The sequence below is a fragment of the Orbicella faveolata genome, unplaced genomic scaffold, assembly GCF_042242905.1.
Source record: "Orbicella faveolata isolate gen_17 unplaced genomic scaffold, um_ofav_v1 contig_15, whole genome shotgun sequence".
Taxonomy (NCBI): Eukaryota; Metazoa; Cnidaria; class Anthozoa; order Scleractinia; family Merulinidae; genus Orbicella; species Orbicella faveolata.
Genome location: NW_028301542.1, coordinates 193,144 through 207,898, shown reverse-complemented (window position 1 = coordinate 207,898; position 14,755 = coordinate 193,144). Strand labels below are relative to the sequence as shown.

The 14,755-nt window shown below is 41.5% G+C and overlaps 1 protein-coding gene across 2 annotated transcripts; it reads right to left on the bottom strand.

The window, feature by feature from the left end:
- Nucleotides 1–2,339: 2,339 nt before the first annotated feature.
- LOC110069008 (betaine--homocysteine S-methyltransferase 1-like) lies at nucleotides 2,340–14,595 on the bottom strand. Of its 2 annotated transcripts, XM_020776426.2 has the most exons (9): nucleotides 14,307–14,586; nucleotides 12,079–12,214; nucleotides 11,508–11,611; nucleotides 10,923–11,117; nucleotides 10,397–10,544; nucleotides 9,539–9,721; nucleotides 8,569–8,699; nucleotides 7,955–8,052; nucleotides 6,627–7,145 (listed from the first exon to the last, which is right to left on the bottom strand). In XM_020776426.2, the coding sequence occupies exons 1-9, from the start codon at nucleotides 14,319–14,321 to the stop codon at nucleotides 7,049–7,051; spliced, it is 1,107 nt and encodes a 368-aa protein (XP_020632085.2). In that variant the 5' UTR covers nucleotides 14,322–14,586; the 3' UTR covers nucleotides 6,627–7,048. The 2 variants fall into 2 exon arrangements, with proteins under 2 accessions (XP_089143875.1, XP_020632085.2); XM_089287749.1 differs by lacking the exons at nucleotides 6,627–7,145; nucleotides 7,955–8,052; nucleotides 8,569–8,699 and adding exons at nucleotides 2,340–2,510; nucleotides 3,368–3,498 and having other exon boundaries at nucleotides 14,307–14,595.
- Between the last annotated feature and the right edge of the window lie 160 nt (nucleotides 14,596–14,755).

Sequence of the window (14,755 nt, the reverse complement as noted above, 5' to 3'; positions counted from 1 at the left end):
AAGGTAAGTGCAGATTATTTGCAGCTGTGTAAGGGCACCTTTGAACTTAGTGGGTGAGGGGGGACGGTGACCATCTTGCCCGAAAAAATTACACAATGTCCGAATGCAATCATGCATGCATGCATGCAATCAGGATACAAACGCACTCAAATTACAGTAAAAACAATCAAAGTGCTCTGAGCAGACCCGTAGATTCCCCAGTCAATGATGATTGACATGAGGTAACCTTTGCGGGACATGTGTGACTTACGGGTTATTCTAGTTATACGAGTTAGTTTACTGACTTCGTTACAAACCTTGTGAATTCTTATTGTTTAGTTCTTTTAAAGGTCAATCTCGAATGACTTTTCCTGCATACTACATTACGTACAAGAACAGCTGTGCTAGACCGTACGTGAACTGCATTGCTCCGATGGATACCCATTCTCGATTGAGCCACTCTACCTTGTAAACCTATAAAGGTTGCCCAACATGTTTTTCCTGTCGCCTGAAGATCAAGCTAGTTTGCTTTACGCAACTCAGCGCCGCTAGATCGAGTGCACGTGTTTGGACGAAAAATCACAATAGGCTGCGGATAAGATCGAAGCGACTCTGCTCGAACGGTAGCTGAGAAAAATCTTCAGTGTAATCGTAGATTTTTTCATGAAAGCCATCGGTTGCGACTCGATTATGCGAAACAGCAAGGTCGCGTTACATCAAAAGCCGTGTTCTTATCGCTGAAATAAGCACATGGATGTTCCTCACCGATAAAAGGGCTAAACAAGATAAAAAAAATAGTGGCTTTAAAGAAACGATCCTTGAACAACATTTATTTCTGGAGGGTAACTAACTTCTCATAGCTTAAAACTGGCACTGACTTACACGCGCCATTATCTATCTCTACTTTTAGTTCTGCCGCGAAAATTGTCGAGAGGTGTTTTAGACGCGCTTCAGTGGCCGCTGCTGTTGTGCAGAGGTGGTCGTACGTTGTAGAGAGGTAACTGAATAAGACTGAATGTATGGGCCGTCCGCCGTGACAAAAAAGTGACCGTTGTAGACAGGTGGCCAATAGTGGAGGCTTGACTGTACTTTTATTTCTACCGCGAAAATGATCTTGCCTTGGACTAGTGCGAAATGAAGTATGTTGTAGACTTTGTTCTCAATTTTACATAATGATGGCATGTGAATCCTTGATTGCATTTGCCACTGGATCGTTTAAGTACCTTGATGTCAGGCATCAATGATCAAGATTGTTTTCTATTCGTTTTGTGTTACAGTTGTTACGTTACTTGTCAGCTTAGTTCAATTTCATCCACGCTTGGGTATTGAGAATTGTCCAAAAAATATTCAGTTTATCTGCCTGCCTGAGGGCTAGTATTTTTATTTACGATATTTTGTTTTTCCGATTCGGTGGGATAGTACTGACCCTTAGCTTGTGAACAGGTTCCTGGCGAGGTCGAAAAACAAATAAAAACTCATGTTTTGTTTTGTTTGTTTGTTTTTTCGTTTAGTAAGATATCCCGGTTATCTTCAACCCGAGCTGTCTCCTCGTCATCACTCTTGAAAATCAATTTAACCATGTTATAACGTTCTCTAGCGCAGCATCTTGGATTGGAGCAGCTTAATGATGGCGAGGTGTTAGGAGGAGATGGAGGACTAGTAAGTTTAGAAAATTGAGGAAAATATTTATATAGTTGGTTTATAAGGTTGTCTTCGTTTTTCCACATCAGTAATAAATTATAATGCAAAATTCGCAAGGTTCGTTTGGTTCATTGCAGTTGGCTGCGTGGTCCAGGTCTACTTAGCGAAGGGCAGAATGGACGACCGCTGGCTGGTTTTAGATTCTCCCAGTAGGCGCGATTGGCTCTGAAAATAAAAAAATCCACTCACAAGTCAGTCTGTGTGTGGTAGTAAAAAGAAAGACAGAGACAAACAACATAAAGTCAATATTTGTAGCTATTTATTTGTAGCACAGAATTCTATGGCGCAAATTAGCATATGAATGTGATCAAATGCGCCTTAAAAACTATGTCAGTAAAATGACTAGTTAAAAATTAATTACATTAATTACAATTCAAGTCTGTGGGAGGCGCGGTGGCCTCATGGTTAGTGCGCTTGTCTCCGGATCGAGCGGTCCGGGTTCGAGTCCTCGCTGGGGATATTGGGGAAAGACACTTTACTCTCACAGTGCCTCTCTCCACCCAGGTGTATAAATGGGTAGCGGCAAACTCAGTGCTGTGGGTAACCCTGCGATGGACTAACACCCCATCCAGGGGGGAGTAGAAATACTCCCAGTCGCTTCATGCTACAGAAGCCGGGATAAACTCCGGCCTGGTGGGCCACCTGGCTCGTATGCAGACTTAACCTACCTTTATCTACAATTCAAGTTTAAACCAAGTTGTTTGGAAGTCTTTAGAGCTCTCCCCAGTCTTACCTGCTCGGACTTCAGCTACTGCGCGGTGTTTGAGAGCCTCTCCCCAGGGACTGTGCTTTTCACTAGCTGCAGGAAATCTTCCTCGTTCTGGAGCAAGCTAAAAGTAACAATATCTCTGGTTTGTTACATGGCTCGCTCCCTGATGGGGCAAGATGAACCAAATTCTGCGCTGTGATTGGCTAACCGAGCGGGCACGATGGTGCTATCCTGCCCGGCATTCAAGATTATGCGCTCTGTCCCACAAGTACATGTGTTCTTTATCCCATATGATAAACCCTCTATTGACCAAGCTTTTCGGTCAATCAATCAATCAATCAATCAATCAATCAGTCAATTAATCAATCAATCAATCAATCAATCAATATATTTAACGTGATCGGTACGCTTAGCTAAAAAGCTAGTTTACAGGTACGCCACAAAAAAAACGGAAAAAAGAAATTATAAGAGTCTTATGAAGGTATATAAATTTAAATAAGTTAAATTGATGGGTCAATTTGGCTCAAGTTAGTGAAGCATTGGAGAAAATTGTAGACAGCAGGGGAAGTGTGGGGCGAGGAGAAGGAGAGAAGTCTTTTCAGTTATTATTTCAGCTCTAATCAACTTGCCTCCATGAAGTGGCGTGCAAAAGTCTGGTTCCCATCTACCTCCTTTAAAAAAGAGGCAGCTTAGCCGAGCGGTTATAACACCGGACTTGAAATTCGGACATCGTGGGTCCACGTCCCGTCTTAATATATACGACCACTAGCTGGCGTTTCTCTCGGTAGTCCCGAGCTCAATATCTCTACCACGCTTGTAAATTGGTGACCGGTCTGCTTTTTGCTTGTTGGGGTTTTTAATCATAGTATGCTCATATATATTATTTGTTTCATCGCTTGTGTTATACTGGCTCTAAAAGCCCCAACAGGGGGAGTGGTTAATTGAATAAACACTACATTATTTTTTCAAAAGTCCTACCTCTTCAGCAATAGCCCGGATGTGGTATGGTTCAAAGCCACAGCAGCCTCCGATATACCTCACTCCCATATCATAGGCCCGCCGAGCGTACTTATGCACATCCCAACGAGTTAGTGTACGAGGCTCCAGAGCTAAACAAGTGAGTAATAAATTTCGTTAATTTACAAGAACTGAAAGTTCTTTCGATTTCCTTGGTCGAGAAATACATGCGATGAGATTGTAGACCATGAAAGTGGCTTAACTCATAACGTTACCGCAGACAACCTCTGAGAAGGTTAAAGAACGAGGCAGAGTCCGCATACTTGTTTATTACAGCTATTCGGCTAAATAACGATCTACTTAGTTCCTTGTTTCACGTTGTAAACATTGTACACCAACAAGAATGACGGCGCCTCCGAAGAGGATCACCTTTGGGGAACACACGGGCTTCCGCACCAGACTGTGCCGGATCACTTCGCTCGTAGACTCAATCTTCGCTCGCGCGTGGGACTCAAACGGCTAGAATAATGGATCGTGCCAAACATACAGACTGATGACGTCGATATTTCCATGCCTCTGGGTGCTCCACCGTACACTCAGGAGTCCAAGGTCCTGCTTTCACATATCCGCGCTTTTCCAAAGCATAGCACAGTCCCCCATCTCCTACTAAAACCTCACCGGCGTTAAGCCGCTCCAGTATACCACGCTGAAACAGGGAATGGTCGGAAAACAATGTTAACTGACAGAAACTATAGGTCACTAGTCGAGTTTAAACTCCAAGGACTACACAATCGTTTTTTTCTAATGTAAAATTTCTTCTCCTTTCGGTCTTTTTTTTTTTAAGTAGTGGCCAGAAAACCGCTAACAACACCTTGTTTTCTCGGTGGCGGAAGACAGGAATAATAACCTCTTTTACTCTCTGTAAAATGGAGAAAATCAGGAAGAGGAGCTATCTATGAAAAGAAAAGAGGGGGCCACCGAACATCGAAGAGAGTAAATAGTGGGGGAAATTAGCGCACCCGGTGCAAAGCCCTAAAGTTTCTTTCTAAGCGCGCACGCTTGACGTGACGTTTTGACATGAATTACGTGCGCAGTAAATAAGGATGCGCAATTCCAATGGGCGAGATCTTCCTTGAACAGTTCAGTGAAACAAATCACCTACATTGTAGCTGAAGGAGTGCAAATGGAAACACCGACAAAGTTTTTTCGTATTATTTTCACTTTTTTCACTCGCAAAAAGCCTTAATTCGTCGCTAAGATGTCTTCAACACGTTAAAATCATACGAAACGACAAGAAGACAACTTAGGTGAGTTTAAGGAAAATTTTATATCCAATTTCGTACAATTGCGACAGCAGTATTTTCCATACGATCTCTTACAACGAAGGTCTTGACCAATTATTAACCACGCTCTCTCATAATGAATGACTACTAAAGTGACACTGACGCCTGCAAACTGAGCAACTGAATGACTGTGAGTAGCTCTAACTCTATATAAAGTGGATAGCTTTGCAGGAGTGCGACTGCGGCTAGCCGGCCAAACAAGAAACTTTCGTAACCCGATTCCTCTTATTACACTGTTACTCGTTTACTTCAATCGTCCAGCTTCGATAATGAAATGGGCGCGATGTATAGAATGCGACTGACCCAACCTTACAAAGTTTTATACATTTTGATTTCTAGTTGGATCGGTCACATGATTTTCTCGCCATTAAAATCTTCATAAGAATATGTATATATTCTCAGTACTAGCGAAAGAAAACGTTTTACGATGATTTTCAGTTTCAGACCTTAGGATTGGAGTAAGAGTATAGCGAGATTGAGAACGAGTACTATTTTCGAATTGATCTCGTGCTCATGTCTAAAGTCCACTATCCCGTGCACACAGCAATAATCCAGATTATGCGTACTTTGCTTCGCTACTGTAGCTACTCACCTTCTCACTATTTGACATTGTGTCGGAGTTACAATATTCGTAAAGATTGAGGATAAACTCGCCGGAATGAACCTTCTTGCTCCAAAGAACATCAAAAACTACCCTGGTAGGGACGGGAGGGGATGGTAGGGGAAAGGAAAAGAATTTGTCTACTGTAATCAGTAGCGCAAGCTTTCTGGCGAGGATTTTGTTACACCGCAGAGCCCGTAGGCGCGTGAGCGAGATCCTCCAGGTTTATTCTCAGTCCTTAGGACTCCTACATGACGTCTAATGCTGAAAAGGTGAGGGCAGATTATTTGCAGCTGTGTACATAGGCTTTAGGGCACCTTCGGACTCAGAGGGGCCGTGACCTATTGCAGAATAGAGTTTATCGTAGACTTTGTTCTCAATTTTGCGTAATGATGGCATGTGACTTTTTGTTTGCATTTCCCTTTGGATCGTTTAAGTACCTTGATATCAGGTATCAAAGATCAAACCTGTTTTGTGTTACAGTTGTTGCGTAACTTGTTATTCAGTGGGATAAAAGACCCTTAGGTCGTGAACATGCTTTCGGAGAAGGGCAAAAAATTCGGCGAGCGCGCGCGCAGCGAGCCGACGAGCACGTAAAACATCAGGGGAGCTGGACGGGCCCCTCTTTTTTCGTTTAGTAAGATCTCCAAGTTATCTTCAACCCGAGCTAAAAAAAAAAAAATAGCTAGACTGTCTCTCCGTCATCAGTATAAAATCATTTTTACCATGTTATAATATTCTCTAGCGCGGCATCTTGGATTAGAGCAGCTACGATCAGGTTAAAAAAGTCTCTTTGTGTAAAAAATCCAATGGTAAATGTAATCTTGAATGCACATGCCATCGTCATACATGATCACACTGTGAGCTACTGTACTCCAAAACTAACAAAACACGATTTTTCAAAGTCCGTCATCGAGGAGGATGCTTTACAAGTAGTCGTACGTTCGGTTCCACTGAGCTTCACAGGTAAAGCAAACATACTCCTTACACTAAACCTCTTTCCCCATTTAAAATTGATGTTGGCCTCTCGATCGCTCGGAAAACTTTCCAAAAAACGTTTTTTTATACACGGATATAATATAAACAAAACACCACATCCAAAGATCAATTTACCATGCCAAATTTAGTAACTATGCGAATTTGTTAGAAAGAAATGTATTCCAGGTGGACGACGCTGACAAAGATTTCTTTTGCAAAAAGTGGCAGGTTTTGGGTCGCATATTTTTATGAGTTTGCAACGGACCCTTGTTACACTGCTCATATTCACTAAATTTAGCATGATAAATCGCGCGGTAAGACTTATTTATAGTTTGAATAAAAAATCGGAAAAGCGTAGTGTCGATAAAAAGAACGATTTTTTAATGACTCGGTGGGGTGAAACTTTGCAAGCAATTTGGATTCGCTTTACCACATTAGGAAATAATAAGGCGTCTGGGAGTCTGTTTCTACTCCTGGACGATTGTCATTATTATCTAAGCAATTCCTTACAGTATAGCTTGTCTAGTGTGATTACTCGAGAGAGCCTGGAACAGGCTAGTCTGCGACTGATAACTTTATAAATGACCCAAAATAACATTTTAAAAAAGTGATATATACAATAACGTTTGTTCCTTCCACCGAGTGAAGAACTGAAAACACTTGATTGATTTATAAGTGACTTGCATGAAGTACAATATACAAGACCTACAGTAAAGCCACATTACATGTAATCAACTATAATGCAAAATCCGCAAGGTTCACTGTACAAAGTTCCTTGGCCTATTGTAGTTGGCTGCGTGGTCCAGGTCCACTCAACGAAGGGCAAAATAGACGACCGCTGGCTGGTTTTAGATTCTCCCAGTAGGCGCGATTTGCTCTGAAAAGAAAAAAATCACTCAGATGTCAGTCTGTGTGTGATAATATTCTCCATTTGTAAAGAAAGACAGGGACAAGTAATATAAGGTCAATATTTGTAGCTATTTAGTTTTTAATAAATAAAAGGAAAGCGAATAAACGATGTCTTATTGTCAAAGAATTTCTAATCCAGTTAATGCATGATGACGTTAGGATGGAGACCAGAAAGTAAAAGAGCAGTAGGAAGACCTAGAAATGCCTGGAGGAGGACAGTAGAACAGTAAAGAAAGAAAGACGGCAGGCAGGCTGGAATAACTGGAACACCGTGAGAGCGGTAGCCAGGGATAGGGCACAGTGTAAACAGAATGTTACGGCCTTATGCGCCTATTGGTGATGACGATGATGAGTTTCCAGTCTAGTCTAGTCTATCAACTTTATTGGTCACAAAATTACAATATAATTAAAAAGAAGAAAAGGACCAATAGGAATTGCGCGAACGGGAAAATAGTTACCCATGCGAGGCGCAACCCTAGAAGCTAGTAAGAATGGTGATAGAAAATCTTAAATTTGATAAAAATTACAATAAAATCTAATAATTAGTGATAGTTAAAAATTATAGTTAAATCTAATTAATTACAATAGTTTAAAACAAGATGCGGATAATATTAGTCACAGAAAATTAAGAGCGGTGGCAAGGGCAGTTACGGAAGAGGAACCAGGAGCAGGGCAAGAGGAACCAGTTTGGCATATAATAAGCGAGGTTACTCTGTATGTGACCATGCACTAGAAACCAAGCTGTTTGGAGGTCTCTAGAGCTCTCCCCAGTCTTACCTGTCTCGGACTTCAGCTACTGCGTGGTGTTTGAGTGCCTCTCCCCAGGGACTGTGCTTTTCACTAGCTGCAGGAAATCTTCCTCGTTCTGGAACAAGCTAAAAGTAACAATATTTCTGGTTTATTATATGGCGCCCCCCATGAGCGGGTAAGATGAACCAAATTCTGCGCTATGATTGGCTACCCGAGCGGGCAAGATCCTGTCAAGATTACGCGCTGTTTGTTCTTTATCCCATATAATAAATCTTTATTGACCAAGCTTGTTCGGTCAATTTGGCCCAAGTTAAAAAAAGCCTATGAAGAGTGGGAGGAGGAGAAGGCTCCATTATCATTTCAGCTCCAATCAACTTTCCCTCCCTGAGGTGGCGTGCAAACGTCCGGTTCCTTTTTGCCTCCTTTAAAAAAAAGGAGCTTACTGTAGCACCGGACTTAAATCCAGACATCGCGGGTGTCCCAAGCTTAACGCCTCGGCCACGCTTGTAAATAGGCAACTGATCTGCCTACTGCCAGTTGGAATTTTATTTGTTTCTTCGTTTGTTTCTACTGGCTCTAAGATCCCCTTGGGGGGGAGTGGTTAATTGAGTAAATATATATGATTTATTCATAAGTCCTACCTCTTCAGCAACAGCCCGGATGTGATATGGCTCAAAGCCACAGCAGCCTCCGATATACCTCACTCCCATATCATAGGCCCGCCGAGCATACTTATGCACATCCCAACGAGTTAGTGTACGAGGCTCCAGAGCTAAACAAGTGAATAATAAATATCGTTTACTTTGCGAGAACCGAAAGAATTATTTCAGTCTTGTTGATCGAGAAATACAGGCGATGAGATTGCAAGACCGTGAAAATGGCTTAACTCGTAACAACCTCTGAAAAAATGAAAGATTGGGCGTTCTCTTTTCCTTTAAAAAAAAGATCCTGGCGAGTTGAGAAAGTTTAACAGGTCATTTAACAATATCCCCGGCTTCAAGCTGAAATAAAATTGATCTTAAGAGCCGAGCCTGGAAATTTCCCGCTGATTCCTCTCAATTCCACAGATATTTTAGACAAACAAATTTACGGCATTTTCAGCGGACTACACTCTCGACGATGGATATAAAACCACAAAATGTCCAAATCTTTGCAGTTAAACCATTCACGTCATTTATATGGTCTACGTATACTATGGTCTACTACGGCCGACATTTCTACAGCATCAGAATGTCGTCCATGGAAGTATGCGGTTGATTTGATTCCGTCGAATATGAGCAAGATTTCTACTTTTCATTTCATTTGATTAATTGATTGGGTGGTGCGATAAATTCGTCAAAAAGACCCGGTGTATTTTCTGGCCAGATGCTTAAAGAACGAGGCACAGTCATACTTGTTTGTTATGGTTATTATGGCTGATCTACGTAATTACTTGTTTCACGCTATTAACATTGTACACTGACAGGAATGATGAAGCGCACGAAACATAAATTAACACCAAGATTGCCCTGTGGCGATAATGAGATGCAAGTTATTTTTTGTTTACCGTTCCGTCCGGTCCGTAGGCATGAGTGCGACAGTATTGGACATGGATGGCAAAAACTAACTCACCAAACGGGGTTTCGGGTAAATATAGAAATCCATCTCCGCTACTATCTGGAGTGTGATAACCAATTGGTTGAATCATCAGATGAGGCTTGAGTCCTTCCTTGTCTAACGCCTCTTTCATTAAACCAATGGTCTGTAAACTGATGTCGGGACTGAAGCAACAGTTGACACCAATGATATCAGCCCCTTATGACATAATAATACAGAAAAATTAAAACAATCTAAACTTGTGAGGGGAGTAGGGATGGCGCAGGGTTGAGAGCGCTCGCCTCACACAATGAAGTCCAGGTTCGATTCGGGCCTGGTGCCATATGTGCATTCAGATTGTTGTTAGTTCCAGCCTTGCTCCGACGGTTTTTGCCCGAGTGCTCCGGTTTTCCCTCCTCCACAAAAGCCAACATCTCAAAATTCCAATTCGACCAGGATAGAGCCTGGATCCGAATGAAAACCAGCTAAGCCTATATTCGAACTTGTTTTTTTAGAGCTTAGCTCTTTCATTGGTCCGTTAAAAGTCCGTGCAACGTGCTCCCACCAATCAGGACAAACATGCGGTTTATTTGGGCGACCAACAACAAAACTGTAATAGTCTCGGATCGTTGGATTAAAGCTTAAGCTTTCACTGCTTGACTGATTGCGTAGCGAGCACTCGCAACTTTTGTACAATTCGAGTAGCTCTAATCTCTTGTAGTCGTCAGAAGTAATTTTCAAATTCGCTGGGTGTTACTGGGCATGCTTGGTTGCCCAGCACCGCTGGGTCATTAGAATCAGTCCTTTCAGTCTTATCCTCTTCTCATAAAGAGGACTTCCCTGTTCCATCTCCATTTTCACTTATGTGAGCTACACTGGATTGTTTCACAGTACCTGCCCTTGCTAGCCTCACAGCACATTCTCCAGCTGACACATTTTTCTTATCACCGTGAGGTCCAATACACAGCGTTATGGCCGTTGGTTTGCCTGTGGACTTTAAAACTTCTGCTGCCCATTCAGCTTCCTCTACGTGTGCAAAGAACTGAAGGAAGAGGAAACAGTTATGGCTGAAGACATTAATGTTTAAAGAGAGGAAAGATAAATATAGCAAAGTGTAATGGTATCCCCAGAAAAAGACAGTAACTTAAATGATCACAGGTCACCCAAATCTACAAACTGTAGTCGGATGAAGCAACGAATAACACTTTTAAATAACTTTTTTAGGCGCTCGTCGCTTGTCTCCTTCTTGGTAATCTTGAATAGTGTAGAGCAAATTGACTGAGTTTTGACCGTTAATTACTCGGTAAATGATAAAAGAATGAACGTTACAGCAGGTTCCAATGCTGAAGTCAAAACACTGGCAAGAGTCGTTCGCATCGTCGTCAACTTTAATCTTATCTATATATAAATAACAGCTCACCTCAGCAACAATTAAATCAACATTGTTCTGGAGAAAAATCTCAATTTGCTCTCTAAACTTCTTCATCACCACGTCTTTTCCAGCACCTTGTGAATAGAGGAAAGCAGTCTGATTGATGCAGCCAGCAAAATACACCCCGCCTTCCTTGGCCACCTCTTTGGCAAGATCGCATGCTGCCTGGTTTATTTTCTCGGTCTGAAAGGAAAATTCAACGTCAGATAGGAGTGAAAGCCAAAAAAACAAAAAAGCCAAAAAACATTGGGAGGAAAGCCAGAATTAGAAAGCATAGTCATAAAATTAAAATATGTGGCCGAGAAATGTTAAAAGCATGACCCGTACGCGTAGGCGAGAGCTTTTTTCATTTTTCAGCTGTTCTGTAATTACTATTTGGAGATGGCAAGGAAAGCTGGCAGGGCAAGGAAAACAAAACCGCCCCCCTCTCCCCTTAGCTCAAGGTCTGGATCCGCGAATGTACTGTGTCTGTTGTCTTTCAAATTACACGAAGATCTTCACTTTGTTACTAAGTTGTTAAATGTAAAAACAATTTTATTGGTGCTCACAAAATATCTATATAATTATACCCACTCCATATTTAGCTTGGTCACTTCCCAAGTCATCATCCATCGAGAATGTAAATGCTTGAATGACATCAGCTCCTGCTCGCTGGAATTCCCGATGCAGCTGTCGAACTGAAACAAAATTGAAAGATCGTTCATGGCAAGAAGAAAGGAAGGTGGGAACGACAGAGGAAGATAGAGAGGAAGGGTGGAGCAAACAAAAATGTGTTTAGAAACCCACTAGCATTACACGTGTATGTTCGCGAGTTAAGTTGTTGTCCTGCAGGTGTAAATTGTTTTTTGGGAGATGTGTTATCGTTTCCGTTTGTTGAAAAGAAATTTGTTTTACTTTTCTCCGATTTTTTTCGAACTAAAAGCTACCGAAAAAGGACCGACGGAATAAGGGGAGAGAGGGTGGAAGGAACAAAGGAAGGGAGAGAGGAAGATAAAGAAGAAGGGAAAGAATTAAGGAGGGAAAAAAAGATTTTTAGCTAATTACCAACTGAAATTGGTGATATGGGAAACACCATCGTTTTCAAAGACTTCAAAGCTGACGTTCTGAGTGTTAGTCTTTCTTCAGAGTAAACGAGACAACTGACCTGCTTCTGGGTGCTCCACTGTACTCTCAGGAGTCCAAGGTCCTGCTTTCACATATCCACGCTTTTCCAAAGCATAAGTCACTCCTCCATCTCCTACTAACACCTCACCGGCGTTAAGCCGCTCCAATATACCAAGCTGAAACAAGGAATGGTCGGAAAACAATGTCAACTGTCTTTCACATAATTTAAGGTCACCAGGCGTCTGCAAGATATCGCTGTACTCCTGTATAAGGTTAAGAACGGTTTTGCACCAGACGTCTCCGCCCTAACGTCTCCGCCCTATTCGTCCGTAAAGATTCTACGCACTCGCCACGGAACAGTGATTTTGTTACCACGTTTCAATACCATACATTATGGTAAACATGCTATTAGATACGCAGGACCTTTATAGCTCTTTATTATGGTCTAAATTAAGTGAAGATATAAGAAATGCCCCTACTCTAACTACTAACAAAATTAGAAATCTTAACTTATCAGACTATGTTATCAATCAGTGCAGTGAATAGATTATAATTCTGATTATTAAAGCATTGTAATTTTAAATAATCATTTTTAGCATTTTACTCTTGTTTAGTGTCCCCAGTAGGCCCTTTGCACGATCCGGTCACATTATGCTGGGACGCAACTTCCAAAACAAAGGAACTCGTACCAGTCCAGCCCGACTTTCCTTTGTTTTGGAAGTCCCACTGTGTAACTTGTGTGCCAGCATAATTAATTCCGTACCATGTGACCGGATCGTGCAAAGGGCCTATTAGTCCATTAGGGCTAAATACTTTTGACCTTAAAGCGACGGCTCATAGGCAGGTACACCTTCCTTTGCAGGATTTAACTTTATATGTCACGCCACTTTTGCATTCATGGGAAGAAAAAGTTTGAAAAAAATCTTCTGCTTTCCACCTTTTGTGCGCTTTATTGACCTTGATTGAGCACAAAATACAATACCTGTTTAACCCTTTGTGAACAGCTAAACCAGTAGAAACGTTTCGGTTGCGTAATTCTTGCATAAGTTATGAACGCAAATTACAAGAATAGATCATGTTCGGTCGCTGACCTTTTACCATGAATCCTAGCGTCTGCTCTTCTTAAGTTTGCTGGGTTTTACGACCATTTCACTATTGTTAATATATTTTCTAAGTATTTTGTACATGGCCTCCGTCGCAGCTAGTCTAAACCGCCAGTGTTTTGTGACACGTCCTGCTGAAACGCAGGAGTTCACGGGTTCGATTGCGTGACACAAATCCTCACTGGGGAATTTATTGTAAACCGTATTCGGCCTGTTCTGCTGGCTAAGTAACGGCTTAACGAGTAACGGCTTAATGGAAATCGACAAAACGAGAGTTTTTTCTTCGTACGTTAGCTTGAGCAGCACACCCTTTATGCAGCACACCCTCACTCGTTTAACTTCAATCAGATTGTCGTAAATACTCTTCTTCTTTGGCCATCGTAGCTTAATAAGAAATAACACGCAAACTGCGTTGATAAACATGGCAATAAAACGCATGTTAAGAAAACAAAGTTCATTTACTTGACGTTTCGTATGTTTCAACATACATAAACTCGTGATCGATTTTTAAAAAACTGAACATTTTAATCGATCACGAGTAGCTGTCATGCTTCTGGTATTGCAGACCACGTCACGTCAATTGGTCACAACTTCAAATGGGACCACTTGGATATATTAGCAAAAGGTCGGACAGATACACATTGCAAGATAAAAGAGACTCTGCTAATGAGGGAATTAAAACCCGCCCTAAATGATAATGTAAGCAGCGAAAAGCTTTATCTTTATTAGTTTGCACTGTTTATATGCAAATTTTTCTCAGCTTCTGTCATTGTTATTGTTAATTACTTAAATTTAGTTGTTACTTCTATTCCTAACGGTCACTTCTGAAGATGTACGTTGAAACATTCGAAACGTCAAGTAAATGAACTTTTTTTTAAACATGCGTTTTATTGCCACGTTTATCACCGCAGTTTGCGTGTTATTTCTCATGGAGCTCCGATTATTGCGAAATAGAGTGACATGTGCTGATTTGTAGAATGCGAATTCAAGATTACAAAGCCTCACATAGCTTGCATTTTGAATTTTCCTTGATTTTCTGGCTATTAAAATCGTCATGACCTTATATATATATATTCCTTGTGCTAAAACATTGTGGGAAAACATTTTTGACGACTATTTACGGTTTCAAACCTCGATATGTTTACACGCATCAGTGATGACTCACCTCAGGATTTGGCATTCTGTCAGAGTTTAAATATTTGTAGAGATTGGGGATAAACTTGGAACGGACCTTTCCTCCAAAAAACGTTGTAAACTACTACCTGCGAGCAGGGTCACCTTCAGCTTTGACGAAGAGGGAAGCGATGTGGCGGCATCCCTTCTTACAGGCTTGACAGGTTAGGCAGGGACGAGAGAAGATCAGAGGGGAGTGAAGAAGGATTTCTCTACAGTCCCCACCAAGAAAGTTTACAAAGCTCTCTGTAACCCAGCCTGCATCCCCGCCTGCATGCAAGCACAGGGAACCCAAACACTGTATCAGCAATAACATAATCATTAATAACAGTGGTAAATAACAGTCATTAATTCGGGTCCCCTGTCACGCAAGCAAGCTTTGTTGGAGCCCGAGGGTGTAAGCTCCAAGCTCCAAGTTTATCTTCAGTTCTTAATAATATT

Coding starts and splice junctions, on each gene's coding strand:
- LOC110069008 (XM_020776426.2), bottom strand. Junction 8,700..9,538: donor TTTACCCGAAACCCCGTTTG/GTGAGTTAGTTT, acceptor TCACTTGTTTAG/CTCTGGAGCCTCGTACACTA. Junction 8,053..8,568: donor TCCGGGCTGTTGCTGAAGAG/GTAGGACTTATG, acceptor TGTTACTTTTAG/CTTGTTCCAGAACGAGGAAG.